This window comes from Harpegnathos saltator, unplaced genomic scaffold (genome assembly GCF_003227715.2).
Source record: "Harpegnathos saltator strain DR-91 unplaced genomic scaffold, Hsal_v8.6 scaffold174, whole genome shotgun sequence".
Taxonomy (NCBI): Eukaryota; Metazoa; Arthropoda; class Insecta; order Hymenoptera; family Formicidae; genus Harpegnathos; species Harpegnathos saltator.
The window spans coordinates 947,501-971,971 of NW_020229955.1; the positions used below are offsets into that span (position 1 = coordinate 947,501).

Genomic DNA, 24,471 nt, shown 5'->3' on the forward strand with positions numbered 1-24,471 from the left:
ATTTGATTCAACGTCGCGGTCGTGGAGTTGACCCGACCCGTATTATTGGCCGATTTACTTCTTCTTCTTCCACGGGAAGTAGAATCGTTCGGATCAACCTCTTCACCTAATTGAGAGAATGCGCTGTATCATACGTAAAACTGTGTTTTCCAGCCTTGTCAGTTCGTTATCGCTGACCGACCACATTGTAGCTCAAGTTCCTACGTCGGATCGCGTCGATCCGGCGCGATTCTTGTTTCGTTCGCCTCGACCGCGGTTCGCGCAATAAAATTTGCGTAACCCCGAGACCAGTTTCTTCTTTTCAGCCGATTCTTTTTTCACTGTGCGCCTCATTCTCCCTCCTCACGCGGCGCAATTCCAAGTTCGGTCCCGTTCGGTTTTACGGCCAAGGCTCGCTTTCGTGCGCGCAACAAGCTGACGTAGACAGAGAATAGCTTCTCCCTGAGGAAGGGAGGGATTCGATACGCGTCGACGAGACGTCGGGAAATCGCGAAGAGAGCCGAGTGTCGGAGGAGGAAGAGGAAGAGGAGGAAAGGGTCGATCGTATCGTCCGTCCTGAACGGACTTTCCGTTCGCTCACCTTCCTCGTCTCTTCTTCCTCCCTCGCTCTTTCTCCCGAGCGCACTCAGTCAGGCTTTTCCAAATTGACTTTCGCTCCGACTGTCACTTCTATTCCGCTTCCTTCGCACGGCAGGGACGCGACCCGGGCTGCTAGGAACGCTTGGTATGCGCGTCTCGCGCCGAGGGAAAAACCGATGGAACACACCTCCTTGTCCCCCCCCCTCCTCTCTCTCTCTCTCTCCCTCTCTCTCTCTCTCTCTTTCGCTCTCTTTTCCTTTCTCTCTCTCTCTCCCTCTCTCTCTCTCTCTCTCTCTCTCTCTCTCTCTCTCTCTCTCTCTCGCGTCGCACAGTTGCTTCTTATTTCGGAGCAACGCGGTTCTACGAGATGAATCATCGATCCTGCGTACGCATGGATTTTCGTTCCGTGAACGAAGCGAGCGTACGTGGCGAGCGCGTGTGCGAGAGAGCGGCATACCGCGCGCCTCGGATATAGTTGCAGGGTTCTCGTACTGGCTGTAGGTCCTTTGAGAGCGTAGAGAAGTGCACGATGCGGATCCTGCCGCTGCCTCGACCCTCCGACAAATTGGCAATCCACCGTCCATGGAGAGAGAGAGAGAGAGAGAGAGAGAGAGAGAGAGAGGCAGAACAAGAGAGGCAGGGCGGTGAGCGCCCACAGAGGGGTCGCGACCGCTTCGATCGACTCGAATCGTTGTGTGCCTCTTCTCGTGGCATCGCGCTAAATATCGCTTGGTCAGTAATTATGCGGGTTATCACCGTCGCGCTTTTTGTTTGCGCTTCGCATCAAGCCACGTCGCGTTCGTCGTTATGAGAAAAATCCCGCTGCGGGGACTCGCTCCGCGGGAATAATTTATGATTGGGGGAGTGCGTGATCGCGTATAATAGCGTCGAGCGGTGCTTGCGGTGGTACCAATTACGACGGAATAACAATAGAGGAGTCCATCTAAATGTCTGCCAACTGTGTCGACTTATTAAACGACTCGTCGCGTCTCCCGTATCTTTGTCGGCCTTGTTACGATTACTCTCGCTCCGTGTCGCGAGAGATCCGTGTGTCGGATGAGCGAGGAGGGAATATATATATATATATATATATACGATCAATCCCGTCGGATTCTCGAAGCGACGGTCTCGCGGACAATTGACGAATTCAATTTCGCCGACTCGCGACGATCCGTTCCGTCCGACGGACCGGCGCGGACCTTTCGCGCCGTGACTGCAAAGTTTTCCGAAGCTTTTCCGTTCGCGCACGTGAGAGCTCACGGTTATTTCAAGCGTCTTCTCTCTCTCTCTCTCTCTCTCTCTCTCTCTCTCTCTTTCTTTCTCTCACCCCTGTATCCATTTATCCGTCATCCTCTCTATCCCTTCGCTCTCTCTCTCTCTCTCTCTCTCTCTCTCTCTCTCTCTCTCTCTCTCTCTCTCTCTCTGCGCACAGGGTCGATGAAAGGGAGACAAGCAGGACGGAGAAACGCGCACCGGTTGCTGCGCCCATGACACTCTCTCTCAGCCCGCCGCGTTCCCCACCTTCCACCCCTTTCTTTCCGCTGTTTTCCCCATGGGCAACGTGGTCACGTACCGGTCGTCATGGAAACCCGCGCCAATCGAGATGGAAACTCAGCCGGCACGCTCTCTCCGCTCCTCTCTCTCTCTCTCTCTGTTCTATCTCTTTCGCCCGGCTCTCCCTCTCAGTCTCCCTCTCAGTCTCTCTCTCTCTCTCTCTCTCTCTCTCTCTCTCTCTCTCTCTCTCTCTCCCCCCCCTCTCTCTCCCTCTCTCTCTCTCTGTCTGTCTCTCCTCCCTTTCTACGTCGTCGCTTTTCGTCCTCCATTCTCCGACCTCCCTCTCTCACCCCAAGCCCCATCTACGTGCCAACGTATATTCGCATCCCACTCTCTCCGTCGTTTCCAAATTATCTCTCGCCCCATCGTGTTCCTTCTTACCAACTCGACTCGCCCGGCGGTCTCTCTATCCTCCATCCACCGTCTCCGATCGCCCCCACCGCGAAACCCTCCTCCTCCTCCCCCTCCTCCTCCCCCTCACCACGTCAGCCTCGCGCCCTCGGCTTCCAGTCGCCCGGTCTCGTTAGTTTAACCCACGCGCGCCGAATCGTAATGGGAAACGTACAGATGCATTAGGAGAGGCTTTGCCGTCCTAATAGATATCTCGTCGGTAGGCAGGACGCGTTCGGGAAGGAGGCACCGCACCGCACCACACAACGTCGCCGTCGCCGCCGTCGTCGTCGTCGTCGTCGTCGGTCTCCCGCACTATTCCCGCACGCTTCCGTTCGCCAGAGCGAAAAATTCTTTCCTTTCTTTTCTCCTTCACTCGTCCCTAACGGCGCGGCGCGGCGCGGCGGCCACCGGCCTCCGGTCGTTGTTGAGATAACGACGGAAGCGACCGTGCTTAATTTCCGTCGTCGTCGACGGAGCCCGCGTTAGACAGGTATCTCTCGTGTGTACACGTAGCCGTGGATCGATTCGCGCGCGCTCCTCATTAATTATCTTCTGAATTTTAATCTATGCACGGACCTCGCGCGGCATCGCCGGGGCATCTCCGCGAGGTGACTCCGTGCGAGGCGATAAACATCGCCGATATGCAGGTCGCCTCGGTCCTCGGCAATTATTTAGGCGCATCCAGCGCCTGAACGCATCGCCGACGTTTGTTTGAACGCGGGGCGCGGATCGATAAAGACGACGACGACGACGACGACGCGCGCGATCGCGCCGCGCCAAACATGCCACATCGACTATGCGAACAGAGTCCGCAAGCTGGCTCACGTATAATTGGCGTCGTAAAACGCGGTTCCGTACGAACTCTCCTCCGGCTCCATCGCGTTTGACCTTTCCACCGAAACGGCTCGGACCAGCCGCGGTTTGCCAGCTCTCTGCTCCTCCTCTGCCTCCTCTCTTCCTTCTGCTCTTGCCCGGGTTCCGCGCGCTTCACCTCGAACGTATTCCGTCCGCGATCCTATTAATTCATCGTGAATTCGAGACCCGTTAAAAGGGGAATGGCTTCATAAGGACGGATTTATGCCGGTGGGCTGCAGGAACGCGCGGCGGGAGCCTACCTGCGACGCGGCGTCTTCGTCTGGGAAAGAGGGCTCCCCCTCCTCCCCCCTCTCTCCCCCGCCGACCCGCGGCAGCAGCTCCACGCACGGAGATCACGTATTCAGCTTGGCCGCTGTCTTTATGATTTTAATTCTTAGAATCTACTTTCGGAGCCGGGGCGCGCCGCCGCTTCGCGAGCAGCATCCACGTTTCTCGAATGCGGACGTCCAGCCGCATCCAGCGGAGTCCGCGGCTTGAAAGTTAAGATCGGGAGACCGACGATTTCATTGTCATTGCTGAGCGACTGAGCTACATTCTCATGTGGACGTGGAAGAGACCGGAATACTCTATGCGCGTCTCTTCCCGTCTCCAATATTAGCTCCGCTCTATTTAGTACGCGCTTCTCGAAAATTGCCCTCCTTCCCCCATTTCCTCCTCCTCTCTCCTCGAGCCCACCACGGACGCCCTAACGTCCGGCTCCGCTCGGAATACGGAAAGCGGAGGAAAACATCCCCTGTGCAAGCCGGCCTCCTTACTCCCCCCCTCCCACGCGGGAACCGAAAAACGAGTGACTCCGAATCTGGAGCTTTTTATGAGCCTTCGAGCTCCGTCAGTCGACAATTTGGAACACGTCCCCTTCAACGGGAATTTCCATCTTTCAGCGGAGCTCGAGCAAACGTTCGCTCGATCCTCCTAGCGAAACTTTCAATTTCCGCTCAAGGAGACGAGCTGAAAATTTGCTATTTCGCGGAATGTTTGAACACCGACGAGCGAATATTCTCAGCTCTTAATTTTCGGCTGTTCGTTTCTGGCTTTGACAAAAGGACGGTGTAACCGAGCCGTTCTTTTAAAAAGGGCGAGGGAAAGAGCGGCTAAATACGGTCAGAGTAGGGATGCAACGATAAGTCGATAATATCGAAATATCGATATATCGAGAGACAAATATCGAATATATTTATCGATATCTTTTTGTCTCCGATAAAATCGACATATCGATATGAGAATTTTACCGATTTTCGTATATTTTTCAGTTAGAGCTCTGGGAGCTTATTATGGTTCCACGACCGAGATGAAAATTACAAAAGTGAGCGAATTCACTATTAGAATATATATTATGTAATCGCTCGATGTCTAGTAAATTCGCTCATTTTTGTAATTTCCACCTCAATCGTTGAACCGTAATAGATCTCCCGCTCCATGTATGCGGTGATCTCCGGCAAATGTGACTGCGCTTCATTACATATATTTTCTAATAAGAATACGACAATAAATTGTATGAAGATAAAAATTTTTAAAACATCCTTTCAGATTTTTCGTGTATACCCTTTATATGCACACCCCTTATATGTACACCGATAGAAAAATATAGTTGAATTAACTACAATCTCACTATATTTTATAGTTCATTTTGGCGCCAACCATATTTTTATAGTTATAGTCGAACCTGCAAAATACAGTAGAATAAACACAGATATGTAGTCAACGATTGTCTTAAACAATTGTTTAGTTACTTTTACCACTTTTATATGGTGGTAATTTCTCATTCACAAATACAGTGAGATTTAATATTCATTATAGTTACATCTGTCATCATTTAGCAAATATTCTGGCTGATATTGACTATATAAAAGAGTTACTTTACCTACCGTTTTATATTTGTATCCATACAATAATTTTAGTTCAACTTACTATAATTCTTAGTAAAAATATTATATCGGTTGGTTATACTATGCGTGCCTACATCGTAATTATTACCGATATTATGGTGATATACCACACAGTTACTATAAATATGATATTCCGGACCATAATTTAGTTACTATATCATTACAGTTCCAAACATCGTATACTCTTCTCTCAGTGTATACATATTTTTATATACAAATATCGATACTTCTCAAAATTATCGATATTATCGTTATCGATATTTTGAGAAATCGTTGCATCCCTAGGTCGGAGCACCATTCAATCGCAAACTGATCGCGCAGCGGCTCCCACGTAGACGCGGATTTTTCTCCACCCCGCGCGCGCATTCGGCGCGAGACGCGTGACGGCCGCGCGTTGACAGCTCTCCGAGCACCCAAATTTCTGGGTCCTGTAATTCCACCGGGGCGATAACACAACACACACCGGAGGGAATCAATATTTACACAAGGCCGTCTCTCTATATCGGCCGGGCATCCATCGTCGCACGCACTACGACGAGGCATATTGATTAATCCTCATGAAAACGGAAGACGCCCGGCGATGGAGATCGACACGCGTGCATAATGCCGCGCGCTTGCACGCGTGCGTGCTTCCCAGGAAACGGTTCGGTTGTTATGCAGCCGTCGTCGGCCCCGGGTTTGTGACCTGGCTCCGCCGTTTGGCCTAGGTCAGCGTATATCCACGATCTACGAGCGATCGATCCATCAGCGACGCTCGCGTCTTTTAAGGTCCCGGCCGTAGCTTTGTGAGAGAATGCCGCTTTCTTTGGGAAATACGTCCCTCGCGTATCGGTATGGATTTTTATATGTGGCGCTCTCTCTCTCTCTCTCTCTCTCTCTCTCTCTCTCTCTCTCTCTCTCTCTCTCTCTCTCTCTCTCTCTCTGCCTCTCCCTCTCTCTCTCTCTCTCTCCTTCTCTCTTCGAGTGAAATTCCACTCGCAAAGCGGAATGACGGCCGACTCGCTCGAATTCGACCTACTTTTCGCTCGCGCGGGGCGAGCTCTCCGCTTCGAACGGTCGAGGGAGTATTCTCGTTCAAATCTGATGTATTTCACCGTCTTCGAGACAAATTCGCTTTAAAAGATTGATATATTAAGTCGTATAGATATCTAGACTAGGTATGAAAAAAAGGAATTTATTCCAAGCTTGAGGTGAAACTCGCGATTCCGAGTGACGTCAGCCCCGGGCGAATTTTCTCGCCGTTTTGAGCGAGAGATTTCCCTTGAGGAGAGATTTAGAGAGTTGCGCGTCTCGTTTCTTGTGCTTCAGCGAATGACGTTTCGCCGTTTCGCGACTGAGATCTGTTCTCGCTCGATCTGTTTTATATGCCAACGACTCTCTCGAAACGGCGCGGCGGTCGAAGTAAAAATCAAAACGCCATCGGGGGTTGTATTTAGCGGTTACAAATATTTGCCGTACAAATATTCGCCGGCGGCACGAACACAATCGCCGGAGCACATCGACAAATCGTCATCGAGGTTTCAGCCATCTGTCGTGGAATCGCCCCTGCAGGAATGAACGCCCGCCGGACAGATATTGCGGTCGTGGAGAATCGCAAACGAAGCGCAATCACGTTTCGCAGGATGGCACGTGTCTCGGCAATCATGTAGATTCGTGCGGAGCGAGCGATCGTGATTTAAAAATTAAATCTTAATCGGACGGAATTCAACCCCATACGCTTCTCGCATTGAACACACACACACACACACACACACACACACACACACATACGGACATATGTTCAGACTATGGATAGATCCCCCCTATTCCCCCAGCCCCTCCCACTCTTCCTCAACTACCTCACTTCTTTCTCTTCTTCTCGTCAGCCGTTGGCCCGGTTGAAATATCTCAGCCAGTTAAAACGCTATCAGTTCTAATAAACGATCATTCGTCTGTTTCGTCCCTCCCGTCCTCCCCCCCCCCGTTATATCGTTAATCCCAAGGAGCCGAACGGAGGAGACGGACGAGGAAGGTGACGGAGGGACGTCGCTTTTTTAACCTGCGCCCGGTCACCCGGTGTGAGGACCCGGCGGGGGAGAGAGAGAGAGAGAGAGAGAGAGAGACGGTGAGAAAGAGAGATCGGTAATTCAGATGCCGAGATGGCGATGATCCAGCGAAAGAGAGCGATGACGATAATCGCACGGGTCAATGTCACTTTCAATAACAGATAACACCACGTGCGTCGGTATGAATCACTCGAGTCATCCCCGTGGTTAACGAGATAAGACGGTCCCGCCGGTCGCCAGGAACAAAGGGCGATTATCGAGAATCGGGATTACGAGGCTCGCGTGATTCATTAACACGGCGGCGACGGCGGCGGCGGCGGTTCGATTTCATCATCGCGCCCGATCCGATCGCCGGGCATTATCCCGAAAATTAATACGCGTTAAGTTAATAACGCGCGTAATGTGATTTAGAATATAACCGGATCTTACATATATATATGTATATATATATATATATATATACATATACATTTTCCTGTGCGCGCGGGATCCGATAAGCCGGAACGGAACTCTCCCGGCGAGTTGGTATCTCGAAAGTTGGATGTGTGATAACAAAATTACGCCAACTGCGGTATCATTTCGAGCCTCCAAGTGTACCCTGCAGAGTTAATTTCGCTCTGATCCTCCTCCCCCTCCTCCTCCTCTTCTCGGTCCCTCTGAGCGAATTTTCATGAAATTTCGCCGGACTTTGTGACAAAACTGTTTTAGTATTCCGGACGATCCGATGTCCCTTCTCTCTCCCTCCCTCTCTCTCTCTCTCTCTCTCTCTCTCTCTCTCTCTCTCTCTCTCTCTCTCTCTCTCTCTCCTCTTAGAGGAGAGAAGCAAGAGGGAGGGAATATACTTTCTGTGAATACGAAGGGTTTAACATCATCCGCGCGCGCGCGCGCGCGTGTGTGTGTGTGTGTGTGTGCTTCTACGTGTGGCAGGATTCGCGATTGTCGCGTAGGTGTCACACAATCGAGGCGAGGCCGCCATAATCCCGCAGCGCGGCGAAAGAGACAAAAATCAACGGTGTCGATTGACATTTGTCAGCTCCCGCGAAACTCTGACAAAAAACCGTGAAATGCCTCGCGGGCGGCGGCAACCTGGCAGCCGGGAAAAATCATGCATTATTTGTCGAAGCGCACGGTGGCCCCCCCCCTCCCCACCCCTGCGAAAGCACGCTCGCGCACACGCGTGCTTTCGAAAAAGTCGATGGTAATCCACCGCGAGGTCATAAAACGTGGAAAAAGCGCCCGGCCGACGACTGGACTGGACGGGAAAAGAAGCGTACCGGGAGGGTGATTAATCCCGTGGAAACGGCTCGGCCCGCCACGCCGCGCCTCGTGTGACCGATGGCGCGCACCGGAATAATCCACCTCTTCGTTCAATCATTCGGCTCGTGGGATTAATTCCGAGGGATTAGCATTAATTCCGATCCGCGCGCGAGGTCAGTCCACGATTGTTGTCTGCGAGTAGGACGCGGCAGCGACGGCGACGGCGGCAGCGGTGACGCGGACGACAGAGAGAGAGAGAGAGAGAGAGAGCGACAACGAAATTCCGGAGATTTTCCGATTGACCCCGTTAGTCACGGGAATTCTAACGCCTCCGTTAGACGTCGCAGGGAGGAGCGCGCTCGTGTTATCGGGACGCGCGAAAAGCGCGTCTGCCAGTTGCTCCGAAAATCGTGACGGATTTTTTCACGGAGAAAAGGCTCGCACTTCGGGTACGAGTTCTTCTCGCGACTGACGTTCTCAGCGACTGAGGGGATGATGATCGCGTCAACACGCGCGTGGAAAAAAAGAAAAATAAAAAAAAAAAACACTCAAATTTGAGTGACTCGACGACTCGCGATCGCGCGGGATTACACTCGAAGAAATGTGAAGAGTATTCCAGCGGAGAGACGCACTTTTGGATTTTCTCGCTGGCGTTTCAACGGCCGCGCAATTCCCGATCGATATCTCTTGCCGCAACACCGTGCAGCTTCATTTGCACGTCAGCCAGCCGATATCGCCGATACTAATTAAGTAAACTAATTAAGTAAATCAATTTTTTTCTTCTTTTTTACGCCCGTCGTTACAGCGGGCTCGTGTCGCTTTTTCCGCGGAAACTTCCAGCAGCGAGCGCGACGAGCCCTCCCCCCTCCCCCGCTCGTCGCGGTACGGGGTACGAGGGAAATTTACGAGGTGGATTTCCGCGAGGACTCGCGCGATTTTCCGCGCGAGTCCGCGCAACTCGCGGGTAACTCCGGGTCCGGGTAACTCGCCCTCGAGACCGACCGGCCGGCCGGCCGGTGAGGCGGATGAGAGCCCGGCGGTAGCCGCCGGTAGGGCAAATAATTGGATTGGCTTCCGTATAATTAGCGCACGCGGGATTTAACGAACGTGAAGAACGCGCGCGCGCGGGTTGGGCCGCCGCCGAGTGAGTCTCGAGTGCGCGCGCGTCAAGTTTATTACGCGCGTCGTTGCCACGTCGTCTTCGCCTGCCTTTGTACTTGTCGACCGGTTCTTCCTAATTACGATCATTATTATTATTATTATTATTATTATTATTATTATTATTATCATCATCATCAATCATCATATTCCGCGAATGTGTATTCGTCGCTCTCTTTCGTGTACGCGAGGGGTAAATCTTCGAAGAGCCGTTGGTACGCGCGCGCGCGCGCGCGTGTTTATCGGCCACCCCGTGTTCTTCTCGGAACTGTCGCGATCAATTTTTAACAGACAGCTCGAGCGGTAGCATGCATAAGAAAATGGCGCGTAAACGAGGCTCGCCAAGCTTATCGAGAGCGCCTCAATAATTAATCCAGAAACGCCCGGCGAAGCTGCGCCCTGCAACGAAGAAGAAGAAGAAGAAGAAGAAGAAGAAGAAGAAGAAGAAGAAGACTCGACACGACTTCCACGATCCGGACGTTAATTTGACTTGATGATTTTACATCGAGCCGCGCCGCGCCGCGCGATAAGCAGCGCGGCGCAGTAACTTTCCCTCAAACTATCCCGACGACGACTACCACCTAATAAGCGTTGTACGCGAGTATAGACCGGGGGAAAATAAATTTACCTTTCATAATGCGGCGGGGTAACACGCGTCACTTCACGGTCCTCGCGCTTTATATCCTGTAAATTACGCTCGGGCCGTATCTGTCGCGGCGTACAAACACCGGTGTGACTCGGATTCGTCGTCAATAAGCAGAATTACTCCCGTCTGTAATTTGCCCTAATGAACACGGCGACTTCGGGCGAGATGCAGGTGCGAGCCTCGACGGAGCTCCCGGTTCGTCAACAAATTCATTCGAGCGACAAAGTACGTCAGATAAAGTCTCGCAATTCGCGTAATGGCCGACAACAGGGACAAAAAGGGCCGCTGGAGAAAAACGGGCTGGAACTCAAGATACGCGACGCGACGTCGGTAACTCCTGAGGAGTTGCGCAGGGGGGGCAAGCAGGAGAGAAAAGGAGAGGATAAGAAGGAAAGGGGAAAAAAGAAAAAAGAGGGAGCACGCCCGTTATCGTTATAGACTCTGTACAAAAAGCGCGCGTTGGATAACGCAATTAAAGGGCGCGCGAGCGATCCGTTTCCGCGTGGCGCGGGCGATTCGACGAGAAGTCTGTAATCGATACTTTTCGTTCGACGAGGCGAGGTCCGCCTGCATGCAAACGAGGTTCCTCGATTATACGGGGTGGTCCCGGCGCGCACCGGCCTCGGTGACACTTTACGAGGCGGTAGTACGCGCGCGCTCGCGCGGCGTTTTGCAATTCGAGAACTCGCCGACGACGCGTTTCCGTGAGAACAAGTTTCGCTATTTCCCCTCGCGCGCGCTCGATATCCTCCGAACGCCTCGTGGAACACGAGGCGTTCGCTTAAACTCCCAAAGACATACGAGGTTTCTTGAAAAAGTAACGAGAATTTTGAAATTGCGCGCGCTGTCTATCTTGTCTATTCAGTTGATTCCTTTTTTGCGCGCTGGTAGCTACACTATACTGAGAGAAAACGATATACGATACTTGGGACTATAATGATATAGTAACTAAATTATAGTCCGAAATATCATATTTATAGTAAGTATTAGCATAATATCGGTAATAATTACGATGTAGGCACGCATAGTATAACCAACCAGATAATATTGCTACTAAGAATTATAGTAAGTCAAACTAAAATTATTGCATGGATACGAATATAAAACGGTGGGTAAAGTAACTCTTTTATATAGTCAATATCAGCCGGAATATTTGCTAAATGATGACAGATGTAACTATAATGAATATTAAATCTCATTATATTTGTGAATGAGAAATTACCACCATATAAAAGTGGTAAAAGTAACTAAGCTAAATTATTTAAGACAATTATTTAAAACCTTTATTTAATCAATGACTACATATTTGTGTTTATTCTACTATATTTTGCAGGTCCGACTATAACTATAAAAATATGGTTGACGCCGAAATGAACTATAAAATATCGTGATATTACAGTTAATTCAACGATATTTTTCTATCCAGTGTACCAGTGACGTGCGTGTTTTCGTCAATTTTCAGGCAGCCGCGACGCTTAGTTTGTATTTGGCGCGAGCGAATGAGCGAGAACGTACTTCAGTGTGTTCAGGCGAAATCAGTCGGAGAGTTTGTCTGAAATTTTGTGTTAAAAACGGAATTAAGTGCAGCGAAGCGTTCGAAATGTTAAAGAAGTCGCCTTTGGCGACGACACTGCGTATGTCACAGCCACGAGTTTATAAATGGCACAAACGCTTCCAGGAAGGCCGAGAAGACATCGAAGATGACGCGAGGTCTGGGCGTCCTGGCACGTCCCAGCAGCGATGAAAACCAGTGGAAAAAGTTAAAGAGATTGTGCTTGCTAATAGAAGAATCACCATTAGAGAGGTTGCTGAAGAAATAGGAATTTCATACGGCTCACGCGAAGCGATTTTTACTAATGTTTCGAACATTAAACGATCTATCCAACAGTTCTTGGCGAAACACAATCACCGTTGTGATGCCGCAACCACCTTATTCTCCAGACATGGCCCCCCTCCTCTGTGACTTTTTCCTATCTCCCAGACTCAAAAGGACGCCCTCAAAGGACAACGTTTTTCAACAATGGATGAGATAAAGGCGAAATTCAGCAGATCCAGCTCAAGACGACACCTAAAGAGGCGTTGCTCAAACTGGAAACTACGTTGGCACGAGTGTATAATATCACAGGGGGACTACTTTGAAGGACATCGGATAAACATTAAGAAGATTAAATAAATACTTTCCGAAAAAAATTGAAAATTCTCCTTACTTGTTCATCGAACCTCGCACACCTCTCGTCTCGCGGCTGGTTGGACGCGAGCGCGAAGCGTCCGCTGCCGGACGATGCGATGCCGGAGAGCGAAACGGACGGAGGGAAGGGAGAGACTCGCGGCGCGTCTCTCGTTATTGATAATCACGGACAATGTCAGCCGGTCGGATTTCGCGGTGTCGACGGCAGCGGAGAGAGAGAGATACTTCCGACGCCGTTAATTAACACGCCGAGAAGCGCCAAAGCGCCGGTCACCGATGACCGGGCACTAATACGAAACGCTAGCAGGTCTCGTTAACACGTCAAACGCCGCAACCGGTCCACCGGTTGACCGGTACGATGACACCGTCGCGTCTCATTAGGCTGCGTATAAGTATATAATTAATTGCATCTGAGAAATCGCTCGCGCGCGCGCGCGCGCGGCCTTTGGCATACGGTACATTTTATTTGCCGCATCATTGGCAATTCAATCGGCACGGCTGAGCTTTCGTATGATCAATGGAAATCAACGCGGCAGTCGGCGCGTTAATAGGACATCGTCGCGCATTGACAGGCGCGATAATCATCGATGACGCGCGTGCGCGATACCGGATGTTTTTTTTCCCTGCCCCACTCGTTATCGCTCGCGCGATAACGAGAGCCGAGACACACGTAGGTCGCGATGAGAGGAGAGTCTCAATGACTCATCTCTACTCGGAAAAGGAGCTGCGGACAGCGATTGCATTCGCGCGCGAAAGTGCGTGCGTCGTGTCCATTGACGAAATCGGCGCCGCGGGTGGCGCGCGCGCGAGGAGAATGTGGCACATATCGATATCGAGATCGGTGCATCAACCAGCCCGTCTCGGATTTCCGTCCCGGAGGTGATACGCTGAGAGGTCTCGCTCTCGTGTGACGAACGACGAAAGGCATTTTCCGCTCCACGAGCCTTTCCTGTGTAACTTTTTAACAACGGCGTCGTTATCGTCGTTATCGAGCGACATCGATCGATCGATCGCGCAACGCGACGACGATAACGACGTTGTCGTCAAAAGTCACACAGAGAGAATAAGCCTGCCGGTCCGTTTTCCATCTATCGCCGTGAGAGAGGCACACACACACACACACACACATACACACACACACACACATACACGAGAGAGCGATAAACGAAACAGCCGATTAGCGGCTAACGGGCGAAGAACTCGGAAATTCCGGCCAACCGGTCACGGTGGTTACCGATAAGACGCTCTTAAATAATCAATCCCGCGTGCAGTTAATCACCAAGGCGAATCGCGCTACCGGCAGCGCGGAGATGAAGATGTCTTTTTTTCTTCCTTTAAGTACTCGACACGCGCGTCGGGTCAATGTCGGGGCGCGGTCGATGGGTTTTCGTAACGAGCGACGAACGGCAGCGACGGCGGCGGCGGCGGCGGCGGCGACGACGAGGGACAGGGAGGGGCGGCAGAGAGAATAAATCAGCTGCTTATCTAACTAATAAATATTTAGCTAATAGTCAGTTAGCTATTTCAGATACAACCCGAAAGTAACCCGATATTTATTATTGCCGCTCGACGTCGTAAAACGCTCGTGGCCTGCGCGACCATTATGCCGTTCTTCCGTCGTGCGACGACGTGCTTATGTGCGTTCTTTCTCTCTTTCTCTTTGACGCATTTAGTCCTGTATACACGATATAAAATGAGATTTAGATATAAACGCGCGCGTTTTAGTGGCCGTTCCGTCGATGTTCGTGGTAACGCGAACACGTCTGAGAGCTCGACAAAAAGTTCGCAGCCGCCGCCGCCGCCGCCGCCGCCGCCGTCTCTAAGGGTGGTCCTTAGAAAATCGCGTTACGCGCGCGTTATGCGCTCATTCGCGGCCGATTCTGTTCTCGCGGGCATCGCGTCGCGTTCCGGGAAAGGTGGCTTCCCGGCGACACGCGAGTCCCCGAAGAAGAGGAGGACGCGGTTACCCGAGTCACATATCACTACGTGACGTCCTTAGAATTTCGCATTCAAGGAGCGCATTTAGATGCAGATACGCCCGTGAACGCGGTTAAAGAGCCGGAGCTGCGGCGGGAGAAAGGGAAGAAGAGAGAGAGAGAGAGAGAGAGAGAGAGAGAGATTGAGGAGAAACGGAGGAGGAGCCGGTGGTAAGAGGCGGTAAGAAGAGACGATAAAAGAAGAAGGAGGAGAGGCGAGCTACCGGCGGGGAGGAGGAGGAGAAGAAGGTGCAAGACGGTGAGAAGGGGTGAAAGACGAGGATGGATGAAGATGAAGGAAGCGGAAGATGAAACGGTCAGATAGAAGCCGGAGTGCCACGTGCGAGCCGAGGCAGGTCTCCTCGCCGGAACTGCGACCGCGATCAGCCACGTTTCATCAGCTGGAGGATGAACTTGGCTACAACATAAGCTTCCAACGGAAGTGGAATGGCGAGGCTGTCCTCTCCCCCCCCCCTCTCTCTCTCCCTCTTCTTTTTCTTCTTTCGCTGCTTTCTCCCTTATCTTTTCCTTCTCTTTTCCTCTTGACGGCCGACTTTACGGATATTTCAAATACCGGAAGGCAGACCGCTATTTCACGAGGGCTGTCGCTATTAATTCGCGCCGCGAGTGAAATCTTCTCACGCGACTTTTTCTTCTGTGTTTACGTTTGAATTCGAAGTAATCAAGGGTACTGAGAACGAAGCGAAACTCGAGACGCGTGTCCTGCCGGCGCGGCGATCTGAAATAGATCTTCCCCGACCGAGAGAGAGAGAGAGAGAGAGAGAGAGCGTTGATGCCTCAATGGACCGCGGAGAAATAATCAATTGAAAGTCTCCGATGGCCGTCGTGGAATTAAGCCCGGAATTAAGATTATCGGTCCTTTTTATCTTCCTGGAGATAAATCTAGCGGCGCACCTATTTGAACGCTATTACCGTGGACTTTTTCCCACTCTCCGTCTCCTCCTCCTCCTCCTCCTCCTCCTCCTCCTCCTCCTCCTCCCCGGTGTCCTCTCGGAAATCCTTCGAGATACTTGTACACGCCCTCGACCCGTGTAACCCGGCGTACAATAATTCACTTTTAACGAGACATTCGGCATAAAGTACACACAGAACAGTATTTCCCCCAAATTGTGTCCCGTCATTGTTTATTAGACTTTCTAAATGTCGACCTTACCTTCCCCCTTCCCCCGTTCCCTTCCCTCTCCTCAGCCCTTCACCCTTCCCTGTCTCTCCCCTCCCGCCGAGCAATCGATCGCGGCATTAGGAAACGAGCTCGGCGCGGTAGAATGACGATAAATTTTTCCCCCGGTAAGAAGAAAGAGCAAGAGAATGAAGAGAGAGAGAGAGAGAGAGAGAGAGAGAGAGAGAGAGAAAAAGGGAGAGAAAAAAAGACGACGGAAAAAGAAGAACGGCGATTTCTCCCAGCGGAGTGCCGGAGAGCACTGCTGCGCGTCTATCGACGACGAACGGACGAACGGACACACATATACACACACACACACACACACACACTCGGTCGGAGAAGGAGAGGACCGTTACCTCTCTCGATGGACCAATGGCCTCCGTGTTTCTCGCCTTCCTATTAACGGACGGGCGCACGCCGCGTCGCGCGTCCCACCCCGCCGTTCCGTTTTCCTTATTCGTAATATAAATCTGACGAAAGGCTATCCACCGAGAAGGAAAATCTATCCGGGATTTCGGGTGTCGTCGTCGAGAAGAGAAGAGACCAGCCGGCTCGCCGACCGATCGACGACCGAGGCTGAAATCGGGAGAGAGGAACTCTCCACTCCACGCGCGCGTCTCCGCGCGACTTCGCGCTCTCGGAGAACGAGGAGGCGCGGGTCGATACTCGCGGCAAAGGCGAGCGAAACCTCCATCGTTCTCCTCCGCGCGATCGGCTGTACGATTTCTTCGACATGAAAATTAGTTTCTCGAGAGTCGAGTGGCGCCGCGAGAGCCGGCGACCGAACGGAGCGCCGTCTCGTCGTCGGTCTTCCGCGAGCAGAATTTCCACGGAAGCCTCTTTACTCTTTTCCTTTATTTAAAATCCTCGTTATCGATGTCTCGATGAGGCGAGTGGAGCTTCGCGTACTTCCGGAAGATCGCGAACGAAGGAAGGGAGAGAAAGAAAAGCAAGAAAGTACTCTCGATAGGCTCTCGGACGGAGAGTCAAAATTGCAGAACAGGGCTCTGTCCTACCCCCCACCCCACCCACCCTCCTCACCTCCTCTTCCGCCGCTACTCTTATTCAATATCGAGCGCTGAGGAGCGCTCGAATGAACTTTACAATCAACGCGGGATAAAAAACACGGATCGCCATCGCGGCGAATACGCAAATATGCTTAATTAATTCCGACGGGACGAATGTTCCCCCTCTACCCCTGCCGCTTCTTTCATCGAAAGTCGCCGTGGTCAAAGTAGAATGTATAATATGGCGATAGAGCGTGGCGTGTATCTTTCAGGGCGCCCTTTGCGTGAGTTTCGACCCTCCACTGCCAGCACCGCAGCAACGGCAGCAACGGCAGCAGCAACGGCAGCAGCAGCATCAAAGTGTCTTTACGCTCCCAAGCCCACGCGCCCTTGCCTTCCTCCGCCCCCTCCACGTCGGCCTGTTCAAATACTCTGAGCTAATTCCGTTTGCTTGTATATTAATAAATGGCCCGCTATCAGGGGGAGAGAGAGAGAGAGAGAGAGAGAGAGAGAGAGAGAGAGAGAGAGAGAGAGAGAGAGAGAGAGAGAGAGAGAGAGAGAACCGGCGTAAGGGCACGTACTTATCGTGTTCGGGATATTAATGTCGAGAGAGGTGATTGACGTAGGAACATCCACAAAGCGTGCCGCGATCGTCTTTTTCCACGCTGTGATTCAAGCACGAAGGACCTGTCGCTCTCTTTCTCTCTTTCTCCCCCCCTCTCTCTCTCTCTCTCTCTCTCTCTCTCTCTCTCTCTGTCACTCTTCCGTTTTCCTGTCTCTCTGCTGCGCTTAATTAAGAATTACGAGGTATCCGGATATCCTAATCGACGAGCGCGCTCCTCGAGGAAGATTGAGCGTACTCGTTTGGAAATAAGCGCGCACGCACTCTCTCTCTCTCTCTCTTTCTCTCTCGCGTTCTCCCTGCGCGCGAAAATGCTCGCTTTCTCGGGGAAGCGTGAGAAAATGGCGCGGGCGGAGCCGCGAGCGAGTTTCGGAGGAGCGCGTCGCTACTCAATTAACGTCGAGCGAGGCCCGGGTACTTTCCAACTAAATCACTCATCCGCGGAGATAAATTTCCTGTCACGTATGATCGAAGCTAATGGCGTGCGTGAGAGCGCCGCTAATCCCCGTCCGAGGAAACTGATTAGGTCGCCGCACGGGGGAGGAGGCGAGCGAGGCGAGCGGGGCCGCGAGCAGCGAAAACACTCTCGTTTTTATTGATCTCGGACGGCGAAGAACGGCACTTCCTCCTCCGGGGAGGAGGATCGCTCAGAAGCGGATCAAGCCGCCGGAGCCTGAAGGCTAAGAGGATTTCGACGGCACTCTTCACGCATTTTTCGTCACGTGTCACGTGACGCTTTTTCGAGCGTCGCGTGTGACGCGTGAATTCCAGTGCGAGCTCGAAATCGACACATTGTCTTTGCCTCTCTCTCTCTCTCTCTCTCTCTCTCTCTCTCTCTCTGCCGCCCTCGCGCCGCGCCGTTGCATTCACGACGTTCGTGGCCAATGGACAAATCTTGTCGGCGGTTCAACGGCGTATCGGCGACGGTCGATAAACAATGACTGGAAACAGGATGTTTGGAGGATCGCCTCGATACCACGGCTGTTGGACTGTCGACGGCTAGGACAACGCTAAACGCGGCCATCTGTCTGAGCCCTATTTGCCTGATACGGGAACGGTGCGTTGCGGTGTCAATAGCCGAGGAGGAAACAGACAGCCGCACTTAGCGTCAAACGCGCGGCGAGAGCACGGACCTTCGGCATCGGGAGGAACTTTAAAGGTCCGTAGGTGTAACCAACCTCGCGGCCGTTTTTACGAGGAGCACGTGCGCCCGAGAGGGGAACGATGCGGGAGCGATAGACAGATCGAGAGAGAGAGAGAGAGAGAGAGAGAGAGAGAGAGAGAGAGAGAGAGAGAGAGAGAGAGAGAGAGAGACATACAGACAGACAGACGGATAGGTAGAAAGGAGGCGAAGGGAGAGAGCGCGTATTTGGACGCAGCACTTCCGGCGAGCAGCGAGAGATGGGACGTGAGGTGCGAAGTGAACACGAGTGCTTCACGGAGGACGAGCTCGCTCTTTTTCGGGTCATTCACTAGAAAAGGAGGGGTAAAAAAAATCAGGCTCCCGTGCGCGGCCCGCCGACGCATCCTTCTGCGGACCGTTTCGGCCGAAGGGGCGCGAGAAGACGAGGAGAAAAAAAAGGAGGAGGAGGAGGAGGAGGAGGGGGGGAGGGGGAGGAGCAGAAGGCGAGTCGAACGTTTAGCACCCAGAAAAATCAACAGCAGCCTCAAAGAACCTTTTCAAACAGAGCGTTACGCCGGTCGATTAGCGTCGCGACACTAATGATCGACACTTGGAGAGATAGTAGATGAAAAAGGAGGGCACGCACGCACGCACGCACGCACGCACGCACACGCGGTGTCTACAATCGCGTCCATGTGAGCGGCGAAAAAATGTTTATCGACGGTCGAATGAAAATAATGATCGCCGCGATACTTTGGAAGCATCTTGTAGCGCAAGTAACGCGTGCCTGTCTCCAACGGCTCGATCGGGGTCATCCTCGCCGCTATTTCAACAATGGCAACCTTTGTGGCGAGGAGAGATTTTCGACGAAAGCTTCGCGATGACGAGGGATTTCGACGGGAGATACGCAATTTCGAAGTCTGCCTCCAGAAGTGGCACTTGAAGTTACTCCGTCGGGCGATGACAGTAGTGTTCGCAGATGAGTGCGAGTGTCATTAGGGTCGATGAAACGAGTGTAATGAGGGTAATAAGGGACGACTGCCGAGCCGCGGCAAAAGTCGAAAGCGCCGGTTTATCGTCGCGCCATCGAGCCGAAGCCGAACGCGTCGTAGGCATCCGCATGCCCGGACACCTACGTGAGGTCACGAGAAGGATGTCCTCGGCGCGAAACTCTCCTTTCGCGCGCGTTCTCTCTTCCTCTCGATGCCTACGACGCGTTTAAATAAACCACCGGGCCTTCCTTTTTCCCTCCCTCGGCCTTTTTCGGCCGGCACCTCGCGAACCGAAGAGCGGTCGTATCACTAATTTGTCCGTTCAAACAAAAAGCAATTTGTTGGCCAGCCGGAGTGACTCATGGCCGCCGAGAGCGGTGTGTATACGGTTCGCTCGAAGAGCGCGAAGCAAGGGAAGCAGAAAGAGAGAGAGGGAGAGAGAGAGAGAGAGAGAGAGAGAGGTGCGAGGTGCTGGAGGAGAGAGAATCGGGAGTGACAGAGAAAGGAAGAAGAAGAAGAAGAAGAAGAAGAAGAAGAAGAAGAAGAAGAAGAAGAAGAAGAAGAAGAAGAAGGTGAAGGAGAAGAAGAAGAAGACGAAGAACAGGAGGAAGAGACGAAGGGAGGTGGAGGCTGATTTAAACCTGTCTGGTGGCCCGCTGCGCGCTTAACAACTGAAAAACAAACATGGCGCCCAGAGAGCGCACCGGCCAGCGGGAGCCCACGTATGCCGCGCGGCGCACTGAGACCATAAAGTGCTTCTGATACCCCCGGAACCCGGTCCAGTCGAGTTCCAAAAGATTTCTGCCCCGCGAGGGAAGAGAGAGAGAGAGAGAGAGAGAGAGAGAGAGAGAGAGAGATAGAGAGAGAGAGAGAAGTGGGAGAGGAAAGAAAATGTCGGGAAGTTCTGGAATTTTTTTCCGTCTAAGCGTTCCTTTGTTGCGATTGCCGGAGGGGCGAGAGAGAGAGAGAGAGAGCTTCGGACCGCTCTTGAACCGCGACCTCTTACCGACCACCTCGCGCGCGCGAGACAGAGTCTTAATTTATGTTTGAGACATTTTTAATATTTCTCCTTTGCCCGGCAGAAAAGAAGGATGCCGCGCACGCTCGCGCTCTCTCGCGTGCGTGCGAGCGAAATTCCTGCGCCGACGCGGAGGAATACCACGGTGCTACTGCCGGCACGTGAAATATTCCCGGGGAAATTCGCGATGTTTAAGAAATTGCTCCTCCGCGTCTCGCCGCGGAGAAGGAGCGACGACTCCGGGACTTACTTTCGGATACTTTTAACGCCGCGTCAAGGGTCAAGAGAGAGAGAGAGAGAGAGAGAGAGAGAGAGAGAGAGAGAGAGAGAGAGAGAGAGGAGGAGAGAGAAGAGAGAGAGAGAGAGAGAGGGAGAGAGAGGAGAGAGAGAGAGAGAGAGAGAGAGAGAGAGAGAGAGAGAGGGAGAGAGAGGTGAGCCGACGGGGCGGGGAGGCGACTCGAGGAACTGGCTCTTTTTCTCGCGCTTTCCACCTTCTTACTATCGAACGGAGACTGAGAATTTTTGGCGAAAGACGGGAACAATGCGGTCCTCCTTTGTGCCCTAGAGTGCCCGATCGAAAGAGAAAAAAGAAAAGAGATCCGCTGTACTTACGCCAGAAGTGCTGACTAGCGGTCCAAACGGGTACTTCGTCCAGTCGAGTTTCTCCTCCGTCGTCGTGTCCAACAGAACAACTGCAATCAGAAGGAAAACGTGATTTGAGTACGTGCGATCGTTGTGCGGTCGCAACTTTGGCGATATTTCAGTGATGAGGAACTGGAACTGAAAGCTCCATCTATATCTACGCGCGCACACACACACACACACACACACACACACACACACACACAGTCCTCTCTGTTTACGAATCATAAAATATAAGACCATCTCGCGAAATTTGCAAGACTTGCTCATAAAATATAACCCAGCCGTTCTCTTTTCCGCTCTAATACAGTTCCCACAGTTGCGTTCCATCGCGATAATCGCAAGACCTGTCGGTGGGCATAATCGCACGCGCTCCGCGAACACGACGAATGACGTCAAATTAAAGCTACGCTTGCGCGCAGTCTACTTCCAGCAGTTGGAAAGATAATAAACGCGTGTCGAAGTTATCACGAAGAAATGAACCTGTCCAAGAGAGACGGGAGCTCCCGCACCCTCTCGGAGATGGCGGACTCTCGAGAGCGTGTTGCGAGGGCTGAAAAAAAGTATCGAGAGGTGAATACACGGCGGCGCGCGCGCCGCGGCGCGTGAGCGCGAGCGAGCGAATGAGAAAGAGAGTTAGAGGAGAGACAAGAGAGAGAGAGAGAGAGAGAGAGAGAGAGAGAGAGAGAAAAAGAGGAAGAGAGACACGGGCGGTCGGCGAGAAGAAACGGCAAGATCCCGTTGTGTATCGGTGCATGCACGTAGGGACCAGGTTGCACGCTACATCCTGCATGATGCTCGCCGTGGAGGTGGAGGTGGAGGTGGTGATGTTGGTGGTAGTGGTCGTATCGACCGGGTCTGGGCGGCTACCACCTCGCAATCTCTCGTCCTCATCCTCTCTCCCTTCTCTCCCTCTCTCTCTCTCTCTTCTTCTCTCTCTTTCTTCCTCTCCGACAGTCACCCTTCCTCTCGTGGGCTGGCTGGCAGGACGTGGCTCCAGCTCAGTGCTTCCGTTTCTACTAGTGAACCGAATGGCCGTCGCTCCTCTCTTCAAGTTTCGCTCTGGTCTCGCCTTCTCTTTCTACGGCCGACTACCGGCGCATCTCTTCTCTCATTTTTCTCCCGGTGGGCTCGATGGGTCGTCTCCTATTGGCTTTTCGTTCTCGGCGGTTCTTTGTATGCTCTTGCGCTTTATTGTCGGCGAGCGCTTGTCGAACCTTGCCAGCTCGGTCCGTGTTTGCCGTGCCGTGCCGTCCGTCCTTCCCTTCCCTGTCATTCTCTCGGTCCGCTGTCCTGTCTGCTTTCTCTTCTCTTCCGCCCCGTTTATTGTACTCTTCCCCCTCGGCGGCCACTTCCTCCCCCTCCTCTCGGCCCCTCGTGTTCTCCTGCCGCCCGTGTTTCGTCGCGTCACTTCCGTCTTCTCGCGTCGCTCTTCCTCCGTCGCTTGTTCGCGATATTCGCCGGAATATGCGAACCCGGGTTAGCCGCGCCATCACGCCCCAACCGGGCCGGCCTCCTGGACCGCCTACTCATATTCGGGGTCCTTGAATTCCTAGGGACTAAGAGTCGCCCCAGCACGACGGCGGATGCGAACCCCCCCGCCCTCGCCTCACCTCGACCTCCTCCCCCGCTAGCGGCAGCAGCCATCCAGTGTACGCCGGCCAGATGGAATCTCAAACGAGGTGATAAATGCAGCCCTCTTGAAATCCATCCGAACCTTTTTTATTCCCGGTCTCCCACTCCCTCCGCGTCCCATCTCCGCTGTTTAAATTGCTCGCCCTCTACGTATCTCTATCTCGCTCGTCCGATCGTTTCTGACGGAGGGCACATCGCGCGAACTGCAATTATCCGCCGCATCGGAGTGACGTCAGGCGGGGCGCGCGAACAGTTGTGAGGCAGAATTGTATCGGACTGACAACTTTGGGGGATTAACGTGAGATGAGTTTTTCGAAAGGATAATCAAGGAGAGAGAGAGAGAACAGGGACGATGGAGAGGAGGAGTAGAGGGGGGAGAAGCGAGCGAGATGGGTAAGAGGGAGAAAGGATGCGAGAGCCAGCGGACAATCGTGTCCCAGGAATGTCACAACCGTCAGACGTTGCGCGCCGACCGAATCCGGCCTGAGATTTCGCTAATGAGTTCTCGTGATTTTTTCAAGTCGATCCAGCCACGCGAACTGGCAATGTTCCTGTCCGTCGGGGAAACAAAAAAAAAAAAAAAAAAAAAAGGCTGGGAAGTTCGCGAACGTGCGCGCCAGAGGGAGGCTGTTAACTGTGGTATAGGGGATTTTAGAATGCTGCGATTTGATAACGCTTCGGCATTAGTGGCATCGCGAAGGGATAGTTCCGTTTTAGCTCAGCGTGGGATCGAGCGGTCGCCCAAAAGCCATCTCAGTTGTGAAGCAGTATCTCATAGTGAAGTTTTGCAATGTGTCGTCTAATTCGAGTGCTCTCGGGGAAGGACTTCGGAATGACAGGACGACACGCTCGCGCCTCTCCCGTACTCTGCAATTCGTCTGGGTAAGATCCGGCGAAGAGAACGAGAGAGAGAGAGAGAGAGAGAGAGAGTTGGAGAGAGAGAGACTTTGCCCCCTTCTCTCTTCTGCTCTATCTCTCCTAATAAACTTTTCGCGAGTGCCTGCAGAATTGACCTCGGGATTATTCGCCGACAAGATTTTACCCCTCCTCTCTCCTCCTCCACCCCTTCCTCTCTTCCTCGCGCCAGAAATAATACATCATACAACATATATATCTATATACACACATACATATATATACGTATATACGTACCTATCCGAAGGATTGCAATCCCCGCGCGCGAACGATAATCGCGTTTCATCGAGTTTGGCATTTTAAAGCGGCGCGCCGTTTCTCCGTCTCGTCCGGTCGAGAGGCGCGGCGCGGACCCGCTTTAGAGGACAAAGTAAAGAGCGAGGATGCTCTCCGCAGGCCGGCGCGAGACGCCGCCGAAACTGCGAGAATCTGACGTAAAAACGAATTTCGTCGACCGACATAATCCCGACGTTGCCGTCGTGCGACTGATAGTCTAGAATCGACGCGAGCGAAGGGAAAATGAGAGGCGACGGCGCGTTCTGCTCTCTCCGGAGAAAAAGATCGCCGTCTGAGTGTGCGACTCGGCCATACTCGATAGTCACTCGCACCTTATGTACAGCGTACAGCTATCTGATACCACCGTCTCCCCCGCCCCCCTCCTTCCCTTCGGTGCAAATCAAGCACGCTGTAATTTCGGACTAGATAACTATAGTCCACGGTACAGAATCGCGAACGAGACTGCGGCGCGCGCGCTTCGAATACTCGCACAGCGTCGA

The 24,471-nt window shown here is 52.5% G+C and overlaps 1 protein-coding gene across 15 annotated transcripts in view; it reads right to left on the minus strand.

Moving 5' to 3' along the window:
- The window catches only part of Eph (Eph receptor tyrosine kinase), an 82,626-nt gene that overhangs the window by 34,123 nt on the left and 24,032 nt on the right, over positions 1-24,471 (minus strand). For all 15 annotated transcript variants that reach the window (XM_011151801.3, XM_011151797.3, XM_025297361.1 and 12 more), the window contains exon 2: positions 21,116-21,195. In XM_011151801.3, coding sequence (XP_011150103.1) covers positions 21,116-21,195 — 80 coding nt within the window. The remainder of the gene's footprint in view (positions 1-21,115; positions 21,196-24,471) is intronic.